This window comes from Plasmodium coatneyi, chromosome 5 (genome assembly GCF_001680005.1).
Source record: "Plasmodium coatneyi strain Hackeri chromosome 5, complete sequence".
NCBI classification, from domain to species: domain Eukaryota; phylum Apicomplexa; class Aconoidasida; order Haemosporida; family Plasmodiidae; genus Plasmodium; species Plasmodium coatneyi.
Window position 1 is genome coordinate 1,075,697 of NC_033560.1, and position 19,727 is coordinate 1,095,423.

General features: G+C 37.8%; 5 protein-coding genes across 5 annotated transcripts; 1 reads left to right on the top strand and 4 right to left on the bottom strand.

Moving 5' to 3' along the window:
• Position 1: 1 nt before the first annotated feature.
• Positions 2–2,781, bottom strand: PCOAH_00011950 (SICA antigen; the record flags this gene model as incomplete). Its single annotated transcript, XM_020058004.1, has 4 exons — positions 2–856; positions 1,014–2,014; positions 2,137–2,378; positions 2,552–2,781. 4 exons carry the CDS (start codon positions 2,779–2,781, stop codon positions 2–4), a joined length of 2,328 nt encoding a protein of 775 aa, XP_019913354.1.
• A 1,479-nt stretch (positions 2,782–4,260) lies between these two features.
• On the bottom strand, positions 4,261–6,235 carry PCOAH_00011960 (KIR protein; the record flags this gene model as incomplete). The annotated part of the gene is made up of 3 exons (XM_020058005.1): positions 4,261–4,533; positions 4,695–5,462; positions 5,609–6,235. Coding segments are annotated over 3 exons (1,668 nt in total), but the record flags the coding sequence as incomplete, so codon positions are not given.
• Positions 6,236–12,584: 6,349 nt separating this feature from the next.
• On the bottom strand, positions 12,585–13,569 carry PCOAH_00011970 (Uncharacterized protein; the record flags this gene model as incomplete). Its single annotated transcript, XM_020058006.1, has 2 exons — positions 12,585–13,265; positions 13,483–13,569. 2 exons carry the CDS (start codon positions 13,567–13,569, stop codon positions 12,585–12,587), a joined length of 768 nt encoding a protein of 255 aa, XP_019913496.1.
• Positions 13,570–16,618: 3,049 nt separating this feature from the next.
• PCOAH_00011980 (Glutamyl-tRNA(Gln) amidotransferase subunit) lies at positions 16,619–18,322 on the top strand (the record flags this gene model as incomplete). The annotated part of the gene is made up of 1 exon (XM_020058007.1): positions 16,619–18,322. The coding sequence occupies one exon, from the start codon at positions 16,619–16,621 to the stop codon at positions 18,320–18,322; it is 1,704 nt and encodes a 567-aa protein (XP_019913601.1).
• A 312-nt stretch (positions 18,323–18,634) lies between these two features.
• Positions 18,635–19,282, bottom strand: PCOAH_00011990 (Uncharacterized protein; the record flags this gene model as incomplete). The annotated part of the gene is made up of 1 exon (XM_020058008.1): positions 18,635–19,282. The coding sequence occupies one exon, from the start codon at positions 19,280–19,282 to the stop codon at positions 18,635–18,637; it is 648 nt and encodes a 215-aa protein (XP_019913566.1).
• Positions 19,283–19,727: the final 445 nt, after the last annotated feature.

Here is a 19,727-nt window from a genome sequence, read left to right on the forward strand (position 1 = left end):
TTTATTTATTTTTTACCTTCCAAAGAAGATAGCTCATAACAGATATACCAAGCACGGCGGGAGCAAGAGGGAGGTAAGGAAGGACGGGGTTTTCCTTCTTGTGAGTAAGTGGAAGAACGGAGGGGGTGTCATGACTGGGACTGCCGCCTCCACGAAGAGCAGGTTGTTGATTATCATCTGCAGCAGGTGTATCACTGGGGTCATTTACCTTTGGTTTTATTTCTTCCTTTGACTCTTTACGCTCAGGCTTCGCATCCTTTGCTTCCGGTTTTGTAGTGTCAGTACATAAATTATTTATATCCGTTAGAGTTTGTGTTATTTTTCCTTCCGCCCTAAGCATGTTATCCAATTTATTCTTTATATTATCTTTGTCTTTATCGCAACCCCCACTGTACCAGAGCTTACTGTCCGTGTTCAATTTACATTCTCCATAGTTTTGCTCCCGTTCACACACTGGACAATCACCATTCCCCTTATCTAAACACCAAGTTTCTTTCTGTGTATTTCCTTCATTAAATGCTTGTTCTATTATTTTCTCTTCAATAGGGCATTTTTCCAGGTTTCGCAATTTATTTGCGTATGCGTTCAGGAAGAGGCATCCAATAACTTGATCAAATATTCGGTTATTTTTCTTCTGATTTCCGTACTTTTGTTTCTCTTCTTCCTTAATGCTGTATATATGCTGTAAACCTTTAGTAATGTATTCACAAGCTTTTTTATTTGCTTCTGAAGGTGTAGTACTATTTCTATCCTGAATATTCTCACATAAACCTGCGTCAGTTCCATTCCCATTGGTCATAGCCTTAGACAATTCTCTTAACACTCTTCCGACGTCATTCCCCCCCCAAAAATTACACTATACAGGGAAAAAAGAAGGAGGGAACACATATGTGTACACTCCATGTGTATGCATATAGGCTTCATAAACATTCCTTCTTTCTTTAATTATGTATGAAGAATACTATTCCTTCCAGTGGTGCCATTAATAACATTGGACAATATTTTTCCCTTACCCAGTACTGTCTTCCATCCCCATCATTAGTTGTTCTGTCATTAAACCAATTATGTGCTACACAATTGGCGCGTTGACATAAGGTTTTCTTGTTGGTGCAGTCCTCACTTGAGGGAAGTGCTTGTCTTGGTGTGGATGGTCTTCTTGGTGGTGGTGGAGGGGGTCGAGCTGGAAGGACGGGGGATGCTGGTGCTTGGGGTGGTTTGGGTGGAAGTTGGGGTGTTGATACTTCGGGTTGAGGAACAACAACTGGTTTTTCTTCTTTGGCTGGTTGTAAGACTTCTGACATTTGTTCCTTTTCCTCCTCTTTTTCCTCTTTTAATCTTTCTTCCACTTGCTTAACAATTTTGTGCACGCTATTTGATTCGTCATCAGCGGAGATAATCTGATCAGGTTTATCCTTATCGACCCGTAAACGGGCTGAATCTTCAAGCGTATTGATCAGATCTTGCCATTTAGCCCCATCGGTACACCATTTCTGCTTAGTTGATTCTTTCATTATTTTATAATACAACATATTTGTGAGCAATAGTTGTTGCACATCATGTGGCAAAACCCCTGCGTTGTCATCAGGAATGTTAGGTGCACCATCATAAGCACATTCCGCATACTCCTGATCCTTATTTAATGCTCCTTTAAATTCTTCCCTTACTTTTTTCACCTTCTCAAATGTGTAATCTATAACCCCCTTAGGAGCACAGAACAAATGCATAAAATATGTCCATGCTTTTAATAAATCACATATAGGAATGTTGTTTACGGTTCTTTTACATGGTGTCTTTTCCTTCCCTTCTTTGTTTTTATATTGATTCTTTGGGTTAGTTACAAACATTATGTTTTTCATCATTATTTCACAGAACTTTTCGTACTTGCCCATATCATCGCCAAGATGTTCTTCCAAGCCTCCACATAAGGGTAGTAGAATGTTCAATTCTTTATATTTCTTATCATCCTCTTGTCTTACATCCTCCGAAAATAGATTGAACCATTCAGTAATACTTCCTGTAATGAAGAGAAGGAAGGTTGTGTTAGGGGTGAACAATATATATATATGTAGACATATATACATACATATATATACATATATGTACACCTCAGTTGTTGTGTGTATAATGATGACTTACGTTCCTTTTCATTCTCGTCGTCGTCATACTCTTCCTCGACATCCACGAACACATCATCATTGGTTCCATTGGGACATTTATACCTTGCTGTCCTTTTATTTTTGTTCACAGCTACTGCTGTTTTCACTTCTACCTGTGGTACTTTTGTTGTTGTTGGACCTTTATTCGAGTTATCCCAACTGATCGTAGGAGGTCCCTGTCCACCGTATTCCAGAAGTACATAATCACCCTTTGTACCTTGCCTATAGGAAGGGGAGAATGAGAGAGAAAATACCTTTTCTTTTTTTTTTTTTTCCTTTTTTTCTTTTCGTACAACCACTACTTTTTTAAAAAGCATATATATATATATACATATGTGTATATATATACATGTACACATATATATAAATAATTGTAATCGTAATTGTAACCATACCCACTACTTGGAACACGCTCTGTTTTCATATCCCCTTGTCCGAGAGTTATTACAAATTCCCCATCAAATTGAATACCCTTCCTAGCTTTACTCCTAGTCCCATCAGCTGCACGTCGTGCACGACGTGTACGAGGAGCACCACTACCAGGACTATGTTCCTCTTCCTCCGCTGCCTCTTTCGGAGGATGTGTTTGTTGTTGTTCAAATTTAGTCTTTTTCTGTGGAGCCATTTTTTAGCATATTATTCAATGAAATAAAAATGTTACTTATTGAATTAGGAAGTAATATTACATTATCATTAAGTATCTACACATGGTGTGTACACAAAGAATGTACATACATTCATTCTTCTTTCTTCCTTTCTTTTTTTCCTTCCTTCTTTTATTCCCTTAAATCTTCTTTCTGTACATCTTCCTTCTTTACACCTTAAACCTTACTTCTTTACACCTTAAAACTTCCTTCTTTACATCTTTCTTCTTCTTTTTCTCTTCCTTAAAAATTTTTTCTTTTTAAACCTTCTTTTCCTTCTTCATTAACCTTCTTTCTTTTACCTAAACCTTTTTTTTCTTTTTTTTCTTCTTTTTTTTTTTATACACCCTTCGGGTGTACCCCTCCCTAAAGGAAGTGATCTTCTTTCCTTCAACCCTAACAACATCATTCTAACACCCCTAAAATCCTTCACTCTAATACCCTTGCACCCTACCTTTACATCCTTACACCCTCAACAAAATAACATCCCTTCCTTCCACCCCTAACAACGAAATCTACACCCTTTTGCACACCTTCCCTTCAATTTTTTTTTTTTTTTTTTTTTTTGTCCTTAAAGGAAGTGACCTTCCTTCCTTACACCCCTAACAACCTTCCTTACACCTACCATCTAACAACGCACCTGCCACCTTACCACCCACCTACCACCTAACAACCCACCTACCCGTAACAACTGCACTCCCCTGCACACTTACCACATACCTTCCTTCCATCCTAACAATCTAACATCTCCCCTGCACGCCTAAAAACATCCCTTGTACCCTAAGAACTGCACCCCCCTGCTCACTTTCCTCCCTTCCTTCTTTTTTTTTTTTACCTTCTTTTTTTTCTTTTTTTTTATCTTCTTTTTTTTCTTTTTTTTTATCTTCTTTTTTTTCTTTTTTTTTATCTTCTTTTTTTTCTTTTTTTTTATCTTTTTTTTTTATCTTTTTTTTTATCTTTTTTTTTTATTTTTTATTTTTTCTCCTTACAGGAAGTGACCTTCCTTTCACCATAACACTACTCCTTAGGTGCACCCTGTTGCGACCTTCCTCGAACATACTTCCTTCCACCTACCACCGCCCTAACAACCTCCCTTCCACTTACCACCACCCTTAACAACCTTCCTTCCACCAACCACCAACATCAACCCTTCCTTCCATCTACCATCTTAACACCACCTTCCTTCTAACACCCGTAACACAACCTTCCCTTTTTTTTTTTTTTTTTGTGTACAATGAGTGAGACGCGTTTGCATGGCTCAAAATTGGTTTGAGAATAAATAAAAGGGAGAGGACAAATGGGGGAAAAAAAAGGGGTGAAAAAAAAAAGAAGGAAAAAGGCATGGAGGAAAGAAGAAGTGGCATTCCGCCCTTTGCACTGTATATAAACTGTATGCGCGGTGTTATTTATATCCCTTAGGGGAATACTACACACAAGGGGGTATCTTTTTAATATTACGTGGCATGATAACTTATATTTTTTCTTCTCCGTTGTTGTTGTTCACGCCCTGCTTCCCTTGAGGATGCTGTTGCTGTGTACGGGGCGGAATATTCCGTTCTATCATCATCTATTGTAGAACCCCGTGTCGTCGTTTCCGTTGAATCATATGTTAAGCTGTCTTCTGTGAACGTATCAAAGTGATGTTTAGTGGATCTTCTGTTTCTTGTGTTGCTGTTTCTTCCAAAAGTGTTTCCAAAGAATGTGTTCTTTATCCATGGAGGTAAGAAATCATACTAAATAAAAGCGGAAAGAAAGGAAAGAGTGTCAGGGGTGGAAATATGAATTATGTGACCTTTACATATACATATGTACATACATATATACATATATATATATATACTACTTATATGTATATATGTACATATACATATATTTTTATTATAATGTCTATTACTTTATATAAAGCATAACCAATAACAGGTAATCCTATGGTAGTAGCCAATGTACCCGATATGGCAGCGGCGACGGCGTTGCTTGGACAATCTGATGTATGTTTTAAAGAACACTTTAATTTTAGTAATTCTTCACGACTGTGTGTAGCAGTCATTTTTTTAAAATCTGTGCACCATTCTTTATTATTACTCACATCTTCCTTTGGACATTTTATGCTCATATAATCATAGGCTGAGAGAACTTCTTTCAGATAACGTTCATACTCCGTAGTGCACTTAGGCTCGGAAGCCTGGGGATCATCTACGCATTTTTTTATAGTGGTATAATCATGATAATAATCCAATATTGGTTTCATGTGGTTAAAAGTTTCCAAGTTGATGTTGTCATTCGGGTACATAACCTCACATTTTCCTTCTGTTTCGAGTCCCTTCAGTTGTTCCAATTTGTTGTAGACTTCACTCATAGCTTTAGAAAACTCTGTAGAATTGTTCATAGTGCTGAACAATTGGTCCCCTAACCAATAGTATAAAGAGGTACAATACTTGTCCTCCGATGATGCCTTCTGCTTTTCCTTCTTCTGTGATGCAAGACAGAAGGCTTTTGCAGATAATTCTCCATAGTAGCTGTGATTCCCATATGAGGTCAATATACCGTCAATTGCAGTTTTTATATCTTCCATGTTAGACACCTCATCTTTATATTGATCCAGAGCTTCTTGGAATTGGCAATATATTTGTCGTGAGGATAGCCTTTCCTGCTCGCAATTCTCCTATGATGGTAAATAGAGGGGGAGGGTGCGTATATATATGTCCTTACCTGCTTGACGTGCTAAAGATGAAGGAATACATGGAAAATACGTAATTATACACTCCGAATGAAGGAAGTAACCTGCACTGCTGGTGCCCTCGCCCGTACTTCGGACAATACTTCAGGTCTTTGGAGCTCCACCTTTCCATACATTGCCTCGTAAAGATCCTGCGGATTTTTATTCCTATACCCATCTCTCACCCCTTCACAGTTTGTAATATTCGTAGATAGGTCACAATAACCTTTCACAATTCCATATGCCCGCATAACTTCTTCCAAATATTTTTTACACCTCTCACAACTAACATTACTGGAATCTCCCTGTCCTTCCAATATTTCCGCAGGTCCCAAATTGTACTTCCCTAGTAACTTCATCTTAGCAAAGAACTTTTCTCCATTATTATTCTCCTTTATGCTACATCCTTCTAGATTACTGAAGTACGTTTTTAACACATTGGGTAATCCATTCATGATTGTTCCAAAATCATCTTTGTTCTGCAACTTTTCATATGTTATTGCTCCTGCTAAGTAATATAGAAGATCGCAGCGCTCGTCCTTTGAGGATTCCCATCCTCTTATGTCAGATACACAACACCAGACATGCAGAATACCATCTACGATATCCGCATCATAGTGTTTCCCCAATAATGCTCCCTTTAACACACTCTTATAACCCTTCAATGTCGTTCGGTCGATACTACAGTGAAGTCCTTTTGTGCTCACCTCGTCGGCCATATTCTCTGAAGGTGAACTACTTAGAATTGAATCTTACAGAATTACTCCGGTGAATTTACATATGCATCCTTACAGCCACTGTTGTGTAGGGTGGAATATTATGTGTACACTATGTAAGTATTCACTCGGAGTAATAGATAATCTTTATTTCTTCTTTTCTTATTGCTATTTTCTATGTGTGTGCATAATGTATATGTGGAATACATGTAATTTGAATTTTATGTTGGAACTGTTTAACCATTTATACAGGAGGAAATACATACGAATTCAGACTCCTACATGATTATAAAAGAATAAATGTAAATATCTATTTTTCCAATAACATACACTTTGTTAAATCTTTTAAGGTGACGGCAGTATATTACACATATGTATCAAATCATTACATACATATAATTGAAGTGGAAGTAGGAACAAATGTGCTGAAACAGTCAAGTAAAAGAGAGAAGCTCCAATTCTTCATGTACTATCATATTGACTATATTATTGAATTGTTCCTAGTTATTGAAAACACTATATTACTATGTACACAATTCATTATGTACATGCAGGCATGGAACGTCCTCTTCCCCCTAATAAAAATTCCAGCAAGTATTCATTCGTGTTTCATTGTTATTTCATTTCAGCGGATTGTTAAAGATTATTAACGTACATATAGTACAGTTGATATGAGAAGTGCTCTTTTTTCCTTCTTTATGAATGTGCACATACTCATCCACATTTAATTAAAGGGGCGTGTATTTATGAAGAGAAAATTAAAAATGATCTAATGTGCAGAATTGTATTCATTATATATATCAGTAAGTACAAAAAAAAAAAAAAAAAAAAAAAAAAAAAAAAAAAATATGTACACATATACATTCCTATAATAATATGTAGCATTCCCTGCAGTATATACACTTTTCTCCTTCCCTCCCCCTTGCTTTTCCTTCCATTGTTTATAATCATCCAACAATAATGATTCCCTTCCTTCCTTTCTTTTTCTTTTTTTTTTTTTTTTAATTTTTTACTCTTTATTTTTTTTACATTTTTATTTTTATATTTTCCATCTTTATTTCTACTTTTATTTTATATGAATAATTATATAATGTGTTCCACATTCCACACACAATATGGTGTATGGTCGTGCGCCAAGCAGGAGGAAAGGAAGTTCCTTAGGGAAGAAGTGTTCCTAATAGAAGGAAGGACGACATAGAAGTACAACATGGGGGACCTTTATTCTACAATATTTGTACAATACTGTACAATATTGTACACATTCATTATTTTGGTATGTACCACCGCGTATATATGCACAATTTGCACAATTCCATCCTCCCACATACATATATATGTGAGAATCATTATATAATCATCATCCTTTCCAACATATATATAGAAAAGAAGTGGATGCTGTTTCCCATGTGCTTCCCCCTTCATTTTTGATTTGGTCCAATATCGTTAAGCAGGGCCGTACCCCTTCTATATGTACATACATATATGTGAACGATTATATATATATGTGCGTTGGTGATTGCACCCTTATATTTATTGTACTTTGCGCCTGTGCTTACGACAATATAATAGTAATGAATCATGGAATAAAATGAATAAAGGTCCGGAGGGTAAACACATGAACTTTATGTAAATGGTTTCAAATGAACGCCCTCCTGCCAAATTTCCTGCTCCGTTATAAAAATTTCTGAGCACCTATTAGTTTTACTTTTCTGCACATATAAGTATTATATCAATAATTTAACGCTCATTCTTATTGGTATGTATAGAGTGCTTCTCAAGCCACCCTCCTTCAAAATATGAATTATCGCCCTGTGTTTGTCACGGAATTCAACAACTTACTTTTAATCTTCATGTAGATTATGCGTGGAGCACCACATAGTACATTATTGCTACATCTATATTCGTTTCGGTAAGTGCTCCTTCCCCCCTGTAGTCGTCGTCGTAGTCGTTCCTTTCCCTTCCCTCGCTCTTTTTTTTTTTTTTATGTGGTCAACATTAATATATATAAGTATATATATATGTAGACATATATATATACATAGGGTATATGTATATATATAGGGGGGGAAAAGCCATCATATATGGAGAAAGTGGGTATTAAGGGGGGGGGGGGGGGACTATATATTAAATAATGTGAACGCTCTGTGCCTCATTCTCCCATGAAGGTAAGAATGCGTATGGCACAGGAGGGGAAAGTCTGGAATGGCCTAGACGCTCACCGTGCTTATGTGCATTTGAACAATTTTTCCCCCTCTGGAGTAGTATAGTATTCTATACGTATTCGTAGTGTTCATAGTTATACACACTGCACCAGCTAACTAATCCAGAATGCTAAATCCAAACTGTTAATAGAAACTGTTTCAAATATACAGTAGTGCTCCTACTGGTACGTTTGGTGTGTTCAAGGTTCACCTTGCAGAGATCGTCTAAGGTATAATTTTCTGGTGATGCTAAGGGGGCAGGGTCTATGTATACAGTGGTCCATGTGGAAAGTACTGTATATGTGCAGGTTGCAGTAGAATCAGTCGTAGTGTGTACGGTGGAAGGTGTTTTCAGGGGAATAAGTATTAAAATACATAGAACAGCACAACATATAGGGGAGGAACTCATCCTTGAACACTTTAATAGGAGTCCGTATACTTAACTGCTTCCCCCTTTCCAAATATAATATAATTAATTCTTCTTTATTCCATGATGCATAATATTATGCAACACATTATAATTATTACATAATTAACTAAAAATAATTTCAATTGGTTTCATTTGTAACATGCTACATAGAGGGAAATAACGACAGTAATGAGTACTTCCATTTACCCCCTTTTTATTTTGCTTTATTCCTTTGTACACATTTCAATTGGGTCAAAAAAGCACACTTCGTCAAAAAGAGAAAAGAATATGCATGTATACAACACTAATAAACTGTGAACTCTGTGTACATTGCATCCATCCCTTCCCCATCTAATTATAATTTATCAACATTACGTTCTATAACAAATATAAATGCACACATGGAAACAGCAATTATAAATATGAAACCACTTATATATATATATGCACAATAACATAGTACCCCCTATACGGAAAAAAAGGGGGGGGAATTCATGAACCCCTTGAACACTCTGAACCTTCTTGCATCATATAAATGAAGGAAAAAGGAAAAGGAGAAAACGAACACATGAGTATACAGAATCTAATATGCACTTAAGGAGGGACATAGCTCAAATGGTATATAAAGTGTAAACTCTACATATGAAACAGCTCCTTACAATGCACAAATCGAAAAGGAAGAAATAGGCAAGGAAAGGGCAACAAATTATTATAACAACAAACCGATCATAAAATTGAAGAGGGGATAGCGGTATGTTATAAAAAAAAAAAGTGTGCTGTTAAGTGAAGGTTATGCACATATCCTTGTACATGTAATTTCATACAATTTTAGCCTTCCTGTGTATAATGTATTTATCTAATAAATGGAGTTATATTTATGAGTATTAGTATATGTATACACTTCTCAAGAAAGGGAGGGGAGAGGGTATAAATGCTCTGTGTATATGCGGACTGTAAGCTATACATGTATGAACTATATTATATATATGTTGATAACTTTTTAAGAACAACCACCTCCCTCTTCTCCTTTTAAAAATAATAACAATAGAAAGCATACATTAATTTTAAAATGTGCTGGTACATATGTACAGTAACAATATATTTCTTTAAATGAACACTTCTTTACACCCCCATCTTCCCTTTTAAAACATAACAATTAAAACATAAACAACCTCCTTAAAAGAAGAAGTTTATATATAATACATATACATATACACATCAGAGGAAGAAAATATACACATCTGTGTACATAAACAATGTCATCGGTAAGGAAAAAAAAAAAAATAGGCAGAAAAACACTAGGAAGTGGAAATATAGGGGGAAGGAATATGTATGAAGAATGTGCGTGTGATAGGGAGAGAATACACACGGAATGTACTTACATATATGTAGACATATATAACTATATATATACATATACAAATTCCACTCATTTCCCTTCTTTGCCAATTCCATATTTACAGGAGGAACATTTCAAGAAATTGCCTTCACACTTAGTGTATAATGATTTACGTGGATGCACAAATTGTTGTAGTTCACATATGGGGGATTCCTCTGCTGATGGAGTAAAAAGTAGTTTAAAGGGTGAATTGCAGCAATATGGGAAAATACAGTACGATGTGGACGATATTATGGGAGCATGGTGTCGTGTACATAGAATCAAGGGAGTTACCAAGTCAGCTGATGAATACTGTTATTGGTTCTACTTTTGGGTAGGAGATATAGTGTCTGAGAATTTAGGGAAGGAGGATAGTCAATTCCAGGAAGTTATGCATAAGATCTATGAAAAATTGAAGGACCCGAAGGTGGGCAATAAGTGTAGTAATATATTCAGTAATATTGATAAGGGAACTTTTTACCATGGCAAATTAATATTTGATTTTATGTATGACCATAATGCTATAAGAACATTGCTAGAAAATAGTTGGTCTTTGAATGTTGAGAAATGTGAAAGTTATATAAGAAAAGTCGAAGCAGCAAAGGATAAAATGGAAGCACGTTGTAAGGATGATCCTGGAAAAAGTTCGGATGAATACTGTCAAAATTTTTGGAAAGATCATGGGAGCTCCATTGATAATAAAATAACACAAGTGAAATCTGATTTAGACGACGTACAAGAAAGAATAGCGCAGACAGAACAAGCAGCATCCTTAGCAAAAGACGAAGCCGTTCGTTCTGCCACCACCACCTCTTCCATCTCTTCTATCCTTGGCACCTTAGCAACAATAGGGGCCCCTGTCCTCCTATATAAAGTAAGGATCCAAAATTTAAAAATTTAAAAAATAAAAAAAATTGAATCATTTAACAACCCTTCCTTCCACCTACCACCACCTCTAACAACCTTCCCTTTGTCCTTCCTTCGACCACCACATAACAACCCACCTACCACCCCTAACCCTTCCTTCTAATACACTTAACAAGCATCCTACCACCCCTAACCCTTCCTTCTAACACCCTTAACAAGCATCCTACCACCCCTAACCCTTCCTTCTAACACCCTTAACAAGCATCCTACCACCCACCACCCTAACAACCCATCTACCACCCTACCACCTAACTAACAAACTTCCTTCCACCCTACCACCTACCACCCTTAACAACTTTCCTTCCACCAATCATCCCTAACAATCATTCCTTCCATCAACCATCTAACAACCCACCTACCACCACCCTAACACCACCTTCCTTCCCTTCAGTATAAACCATGGTCTTCTTCGTTTGGTAACCATGCTTCTGGAAATGGAAGGAGCGGAAGAAGCAATAGAAGAAGAAGATCAGCTGAACGCATATTTGATGCGTCCACGGAAGACACCTTAACAGAATATTCCATAGAAACATCTACAGTAGGTCCAACAGAAAATTCTACAAGAGCTGGAACAGTACGTTCCTCTGCTGCCACACACACAAGACCGCCTACCAGGAATCGAGGAACAAATAATGCGGGGGGTCGCGGGATGGTAAGTTATCAAAACATCTAAGACTTGGATGGAGAAGGTGATGGAAGGGGAATGTTTCCTTCTCCCTTCCAGGAGGGAGTCATGAATGATCGCATAGTTTATACAGTGAAAAAATAAATTGGCTTCTTCCTGTTTTGTCCTTTTGTCCTTTTTTCTTTTTTTCTTTTTCCCATTGTAATATAGTGTTCATGTCAATGTTTAACCAATATAAATCAGAAAAAATATTTTTCCATTCTATTCTCACTTATTTGCCATTTTTTTACTTAATATTTAAAGTGTTCATTCGCATTGTTACAAGTTTGTATCTTTTTAATTTTTTTTCTTTTCCTTTAAATATTTTTTTAAAAAATATAGATACTTTTTGGGAGGGTGAGCACTTCATTCTTTTTTTCCGCTTCCCGTTCGGGAGTATTTCTTTCCCTTCCAATACAGAGTTATTCATACATACAAATGGAAGGAAAACAAAAAAAAGAATAAAGAAAAAAAAAAAAAAGAAAGTGAATATTTAATCATATCAATAAAAAAGTAATTAAAAAAAAAGGGGTAAAATGCTTCCTTTTTTTATTTATTTCTGCTAAAAGTGTTACATTATTTGTACTTTTTTTTTTTTTTTCCCCTCCTTGTGCCATTAATCATGGCGTGACACATTTTCAAAGGGGGACTCGCCCTCAGTGATATTTACTTCATCGATTAGAGACTTAAATTGTGGGCTTTCCTAAAAAAAAAAGGGAGTCAAAGTTAAGGCTAGTTTCCTAGACTAATTCTTACAAAAGGAAACGCGCTTTTTACAAAACGGAAGCCAATTTTGACCTTAAATATATGAGCACTTTTAACGACCTTACTATTGATATTTCCCCTGAACGCAGTGCGTAATTATTGGCCCAATCGTAGAGGATTTCGTTCCACTTGAGTTCCTTTTTGAACATTTCCGAATACCAATAGGTCTCATGGGATCCCATGGCCCAGTTAAAGTGCATTGTGAAAACAACTTTGTTATCCATCAATGCTTGAAAGTACTCCTCAGAGGTGTTTTCCATTATTTCTAATTCTTTTAAAAGTTCGTCTTCACATCGTCTCCAGTATACCTTCTGCACATCTTCCGGTAGTTCATTTTCAGATGCTAATTCTAGAAATGTCTTTTTTAACCCACTTATCATAGTATAGTACTTAACTCTTAAATAATGAATATACGCATAAATTGCATCAGGTGCTCTTCTCTTACAGACGAAGAAGAATCTACAATACGCAATCCTCTTCTTCAATTCATCTCTGGTTATTTCGCATGGAACCTTTGGGTCGTCGCTTTCCAATAAATCCTTCAGGTCTATTAGATTGTTCTTTATGTCAATTTTACATTCCTCTGCAAATCCTCCCAAATTGAAATTCTTACAAAATGGGAATCTGCTAATGTGGGGTATTTTGTAGCCTTCTCCCAAAGATTGTACCTCTGCACCGATCGTTCCCTTCTACGAAAAGAAAAAAAAAAAAAAAACATTCATGCGTAGCGATAAATGCGGTATGGCGTGACATTTTCTTTTGCACAAACTTTCCATGTGCACATTCCTACGTGCACACCCGTGTAGTCTCAAGGACACAACGCATTAGGTACCCTCCCTGGGGTAAAAAAAAAAATATAATACACATATAGGTGCAGAACACGTTCTTCTTTATTGTGCATCTTACCGATAAAATACACAGCAGCAGAATAAGTAGGGAGAGGGAGAACCTCAAGAAATGACCGCACCCCCTGAATTTTGCCTTTATCGACATTTCTTCAAAGAAATAAAAACTGGGTCTGGCCTTTATGTCCAAGAGGGTTCACAAGTTCCTCTATTTCAGTTTTTTCAATTGGCCTAAATCTTCGTTATTCAGGTGTGGATGTTCCTCGGTGACGCGTTCGTGTGGCAAAGGTGTGGTTTTTTTTTCTGCATGTAACACCTTAGAGAACGCTCAATTGGTTCCTTTAGTGCATTACATGGGGGGGAGGGGAAACCATGCTAAAGCCAGCAGGTTCGCGTAACATACGTGTATACATATACACATAAAGTAAATATGTGCCCGCAACTAGGTATAGTTTAATATTTTGTCACCCCTCCTGCGGCGTTCCTTTGCAGAGTTATACAATCAGGCTCAAATGCATGTGCCCAGACGAACCTACCCTACGTGCCGTGACCACGGGTCGACTACTTAAAAGGAACCGCAGGGCACGCGCCTCTTCGCGACAGTGAAAATTTGCGCACCTTTGAAAAGAATAATATTAAAAATATACAAAAAAAAAAATAAAGCCTAAAAAATGAATGCTAAAAAATAAAGGCTAAAAAAATAATGGCTAAAAAAATAATGGCTAAAAAAATAATGGCTTAAAAAAAAGGCTAAAAAATGAGCCTAAAAATGAATTCAAAAAATGAATTCAAAAAATGAAGCCAAAAAAAATAAAGGATAAAAGATAAAGAATAAAAGATAAAGGCCAAAAAATAATGGCTAAAAAAAAGAAGTATAGAAAATAAAAAATAAACAAATCAGCCTCAAGCCAGTAATGCATTATTACGCCTGAAAATACAACCGAGCTTCTTCTAACCTCCCCTTGGGGTGGCAATATGAGAAAGAGTGAACAATTAAATTGCAAAGGTAGGATTAGGCGGCAAACGCGAGCAATGAAATGAAACCCTTCGCGACAAATAAAAATGTACATACCAGCGTATATAAATTAAATAAAGGGATATATATATTATATTTTTTTGGCTTGCCCCTATAGGAGTGTTCTGCCTGTAGAGTGCAACCACGGCTGTATAGACCAAAAACATGCTGCATGCAGCCATCCGCGTAACCGAATAACTCTATAACAAAAATTGCAAATATTTCTACGTCATATTATAGTTCTTTTTTGCCTAACAAAATTCACCGTGGTAAGGGGCAGAAAATGTCAAGGCCACTTTGCCCTTCCTGCGCTTTTGCGCTCTACATTTTTTTTTTTTTCTTAGGCAGCTACTTTTGAATGTTTCCCTTATTTTGCGCAATAAGCGTCTTTCTTCTTTCTCTTCTTTTTTTCTCCAAAAGGTCGGTAACGCACGTCCCGACTTGACGCGGCGTTTTGTGATTTCGCGTGAAAAGTGCTCTAATTAAAATACAAAAATGGCAAGATGAGAAGTCGGGCAATTTGCGCACGCAGATTATTTCTTTAATCGGTCCGTCACCGACGCGTTGTCGCAATTTGGCATGCACAATTTTTTTTTTTTTTTTTTTTTTTTTTTTTGCATATTTTCAGACGTCCTACCTTACGTCATGCTCCTCTTCAGATGATAAGTGCTAAAAAGAGTTCACTATATGATCAACTTTTTGATGTACAAAATTGGGGTGCCCCTCTTCATTGCGTGCTCGTTGTTCATTCTCCTTGGGGGGGGTTATTAAATGGTGGATCGTTTGGCAGCAAATATTCTACGTATGACTGGTACGTTTTCGTAAAGGACAGTCGAACATTTAATAGCGTCACGGCTAATCTACTCGCGCTTTCTTTTTAACCCACTACGCGCACGTAGGGTCATAAACCAAAGTTCACGCATGCAAGGGGGAAATGCCACGTTGTATATTTAAGACAGATAACCTTCCTCGATGTGAATGCCAAGCGTTTAGGAGAACGCACAAATTTAATTTATGCCCGTTACCCAACTGGAGGCAACGTAAGGTACACCTCACATAAGGTCGTGCATAATCCAGTGGGGAAAGCAAATATGAATGAGATGGATTTTTCAATTTAGCTCAAAAAGAAAAAAAGAAGCCACAACATTTTCGCTGTACAAGTGATTCTATTCAGTTCAAAATGAACCTATACATGCGCACATTCTTTCTTACGCTTGTAAAAGGAACTGTGCGAATTTAAAGAAGCTCGTTGTTTTTATAAATGACGAACCTGAGAGATGGATATCCCACTGCATCATAAATGTAGCCTCTCCAAAGGGTGTGTGTGAAAACACATACAACACCTCACACATGCTAAACTGCATGCCCATGGGGGGAAAAAGAAAAAAAAAAGTGCAATGTTTCAACGGCTAAGCATGTCGTATTTTATTACCGCTATACTTTACCCCCGTTTGGTTATCCCCATTTCGATTCTTCATTTTTTAAAATGTATCAAAGGAGCAGCACAACATGCACTTGTCGACAGTGCTGCTTGTGTGCCACGTAGCTATCCTAGCCCGTGTGGGAATTTCCGTCCCTTTAAAGAAACGCCACAAAACGGAATGCTCCTCACGTCCGCGTAGCCCGCTATACAAATTGTGATAAAAAAAAAAAAAAAAAAAAAAATTAATGGGAAAATCCCCATCTAGTCATAGTCACAAAATGAACAAATGAAGTATAAAAATAGTTGGTATAATTCTGCTTGGACGTGGGACGTGGATTCGTGTAGTTTTTGTGCTTTTCTTTTCCCCGACATGCGTAATCCCAATAATGGAAAATTTGTACCTCTCAAAATCTCTTCTGCTAAGGAATCAGCCCAGTGTGGGCAGAACAGAATAAGTCAATAGGTTGCGTGTTTTTCCCCCAGTTTGTAAAAATGGGAAGTGATATTACAAGCACAATTTAGGAAGAGACACACTACACATAATAAATGGGGAAGAACCAACGATTGTGGTGCCCCTCCCAAGTGAACACAAAACTGTTGTATACATTCCTCCTTTTACTACACGGGGTCATTTTTATCCACGTCCCAACAATATGTGCCATTAAGCTGGATGACAGAAATCTCATTTGGGGGAAAAAAAAGGCACTCAGGAAGGCTACACCCTGCTGGTACATTTTACCCCCATCAAAATGCACACAGATGGGGTACACAAAGGAATATAAAAAAAAGGGTACACACTTTGCACTGCTTCGAGATGGATCAAGTGAAATGTGCACCTCGGAGGTCTACCAAATTAGGAGAGAAATATTCTCACATAAGAATATAAAGGACATACTTGAAAGGATAATAATCAAGAGAGTCACTGAAGGACGTCTCAATCAGTTGAACAGCTTTTCCTACCTATACAGCGTTGAAGAAATATATGAGCAACTGAAAAAACTACAATCCCTTTATGACCAGTGCGATAATTTGGAGGACCTACCCAAACTGTTTGGAGTGCCCATCATTTTAAAGGACAACATTTGCACAAAAAATATTCCAACCACATGTGGTAGTAAAATTTTAGAAAAATATAAACCGTCCTATGATAGCACTGTTGTGAGAAGGTTGAAAAAACAAGGAGCGGTAATAGTGGGGAAGACTCATTTGGACGAATTTGCAATGGGATCCTGCACAGGAGGGGGTGTAAAGAATCCCTTCAATGAAAGTGATCTATCTTGTGGTGGGTCTTCTGGCGGATCGGCCAGTTGTGTTGGCTCCAGAATGATCAACTGCTCAGTAAATACAGACACAGGGGGATCCATTCGAACCCCAGCTGCTCTATGTGCATGCATAGGGATGAAACCCACCTATGGAAGGATCAGCAGGTATGGTATTATCCCCTATAATGAAGAAACCGATGTTGTAGGACTTATAGTTAACAATGTGTATGACTGTAGTATCCTCTTGGATGTCCTTTCCGGAGGAGATAAAAACGATCTAACTACCCTCAAAGGGAAAAAAAAAAAATTTCACCTCAAGTTAAAAAAGTATGAAGCGTCGCTGAACTTTTGTGAAAATAAGTGCCCCCTAAAAAATGTAAAATTTGGCTACCTAAGTGAGGAACTTTTAAAAAACTACTTCGTAGATCCTCTAACGTATCAAACATATTTGCGGGTCATGCAAAACATCGAACAAATGGGGGGAACTTTAATCAACACAGATTTGCATGAACTAAGTGACTACTGCTATTTGTATTATATGCATTCGATGACCATCGCGAATAGCAACCTTTCCAGAATTAATGGGATAAACTACAACATGCCGAATGTGTTTGGAAAATCCAATTTTGTTAGACAAGTAAGATCCACTCTGATAAGTGAAAAGGTGCTAACGAGAATTATTGGTGGGTCCATAATATCGTCTCGCTTCCAAGGGGGGTCCTTACAACACATCTTCGAAGCTGCAAAGCGGAGGTTAACTAGAGTGCTTGATGAAATTTTTGCCCAAGTAAATTTCGTTTTGCTACCCTCCTTGCCGAGGTCAAACAATTTGAAGGAGTCCATAGGATCCCCTCACGGGGGTAACCCAAACGCACAAAATGATACAATCCAGGAGCAGCATTCTCCCATCAGTGCACCTATTGCGCGCACTTTCAGTGAAATTCCGCCCCCCCCTGAGGGATACAACAACTACATGAAGGAAATCTTCTCAGTTGTGTCGTCAATAACGGGACACCCAAGTATCGTCATCCCAACGGGGGAGTTTACCCCACAGTTTAATGAACCACAGTCGTTTCAACTGCTAAGCAGAAATTTGAACGAAGCGGGGCTGCTCAAAGTTGCCTTGGCTTATAAGACACAAATGCAGGTGGATAAAAGGATAATGGAAAACTTAAGGGGTGTTACCCGTAAAGTTGGTTGAAAACAAACGGCGTGTGCACGCGTGGTTAACGCGGTGATTGCACATGGAGGGGGGGAAAAAAAACGAAAAAAATAAAATACGTTGCAAACGAGGAATGTGCAAAAAATGGCATTTCTGCGTAGCCATTCTTGGGACGTTTCCCCTTAATTTGTTGACCACTGTTGAAGTTTTTCCCTTTTTTATGTTAACACTTTTTAACGTCACCCCGAAAGGTTAAACGTTGCACAAATTTGACCCATACGTGGGGGGGGTGCACTGCTTGGAAGTGTACCCCTCCCGTTATGAACACACCAAGCGTGCCGTCACACATAGCTAGAACAGTTCCTCCTCCCCCTCCTTAACTACGAGAAAGGTATCTGTATCTACCGGGTGGGCGGCCTCCATCTTATCAGACTCGTCCTCTCCCGATTCTGCCTTGTCATATTTGATCATCTCATCAGGCGTAGGTGAATTGTTATGATGTTTCTTCTTGGAGGAGACCGACTGATTCACATCATTGGAAGTATCATATTCACGTGGATAGGAGTCTTCCCCCACCTGGTCGGTGGTCTTTTCCATTTTCTCGTCACTTCCCCCTTGGAGTTTTGCCTTCTTACTATTTCGCATCTCCCTAATTTTGTCCTTCTTCATTTGTCTTTTTTTTTTTTTTTTTAAACTTTTCTTTTCTATAAACTCAATTTTTTCCTTCCTCTTACTTTGGAATATTTGATTCTGTGTATATTCCTTCCACTTCTTTTCCATCAATTCGATTCTTTCATTTTCTTGATTTCTTTGCTTTCTGTAAAGATCAAAGTAGTCACTTCCTGCGCCCGCGCTGCTTCCCCAAACGTTTGGTACTTTGTCCACCTTTATTTTCCCTTTGCTTTTTTCCTTCTCTTTTTCCTCTGCCTGTTTAACGGGCATTCTGATGACTCGCCCATCGGACAGCATAATTTCGTCATCCAGCACTTTTATGTCCATTTTGGGTCACATCACTCGGGTGTTACTTTTTCTTTTGCACCACCAGGGGGGGCAGCAACTGTAGCAGTCGTAGTTGCAATTGCATGTGATTTTATTTGATTAAGCGGAGGACACGCATATCCGCACATATACGTTCATAAACACATGCATATGTTTTTTTTTCTGCACAATTGTCCTCGTGCTGCCTCTACCCATAGGGGGGCTTGGTGACACCCTCCTTCGTGTGCTTTCCCCCCTTTAAAAAATATGAGAAAAAAAAAGGGAATTCACAATTTGATTGACCGAATAGCCCGAGGGGGAACTCACCCAACGGAGGTAAATAACGAATTGGTGAAAAAATGAATAACTTCAAAACGGGCTTGAACGAGGAATATACTTACAGTTCTTCAGTTGGTTCTTAAAAAAAGGGAAGTGCGCTAAACTGACCCATTGAAGGTCAAATAAA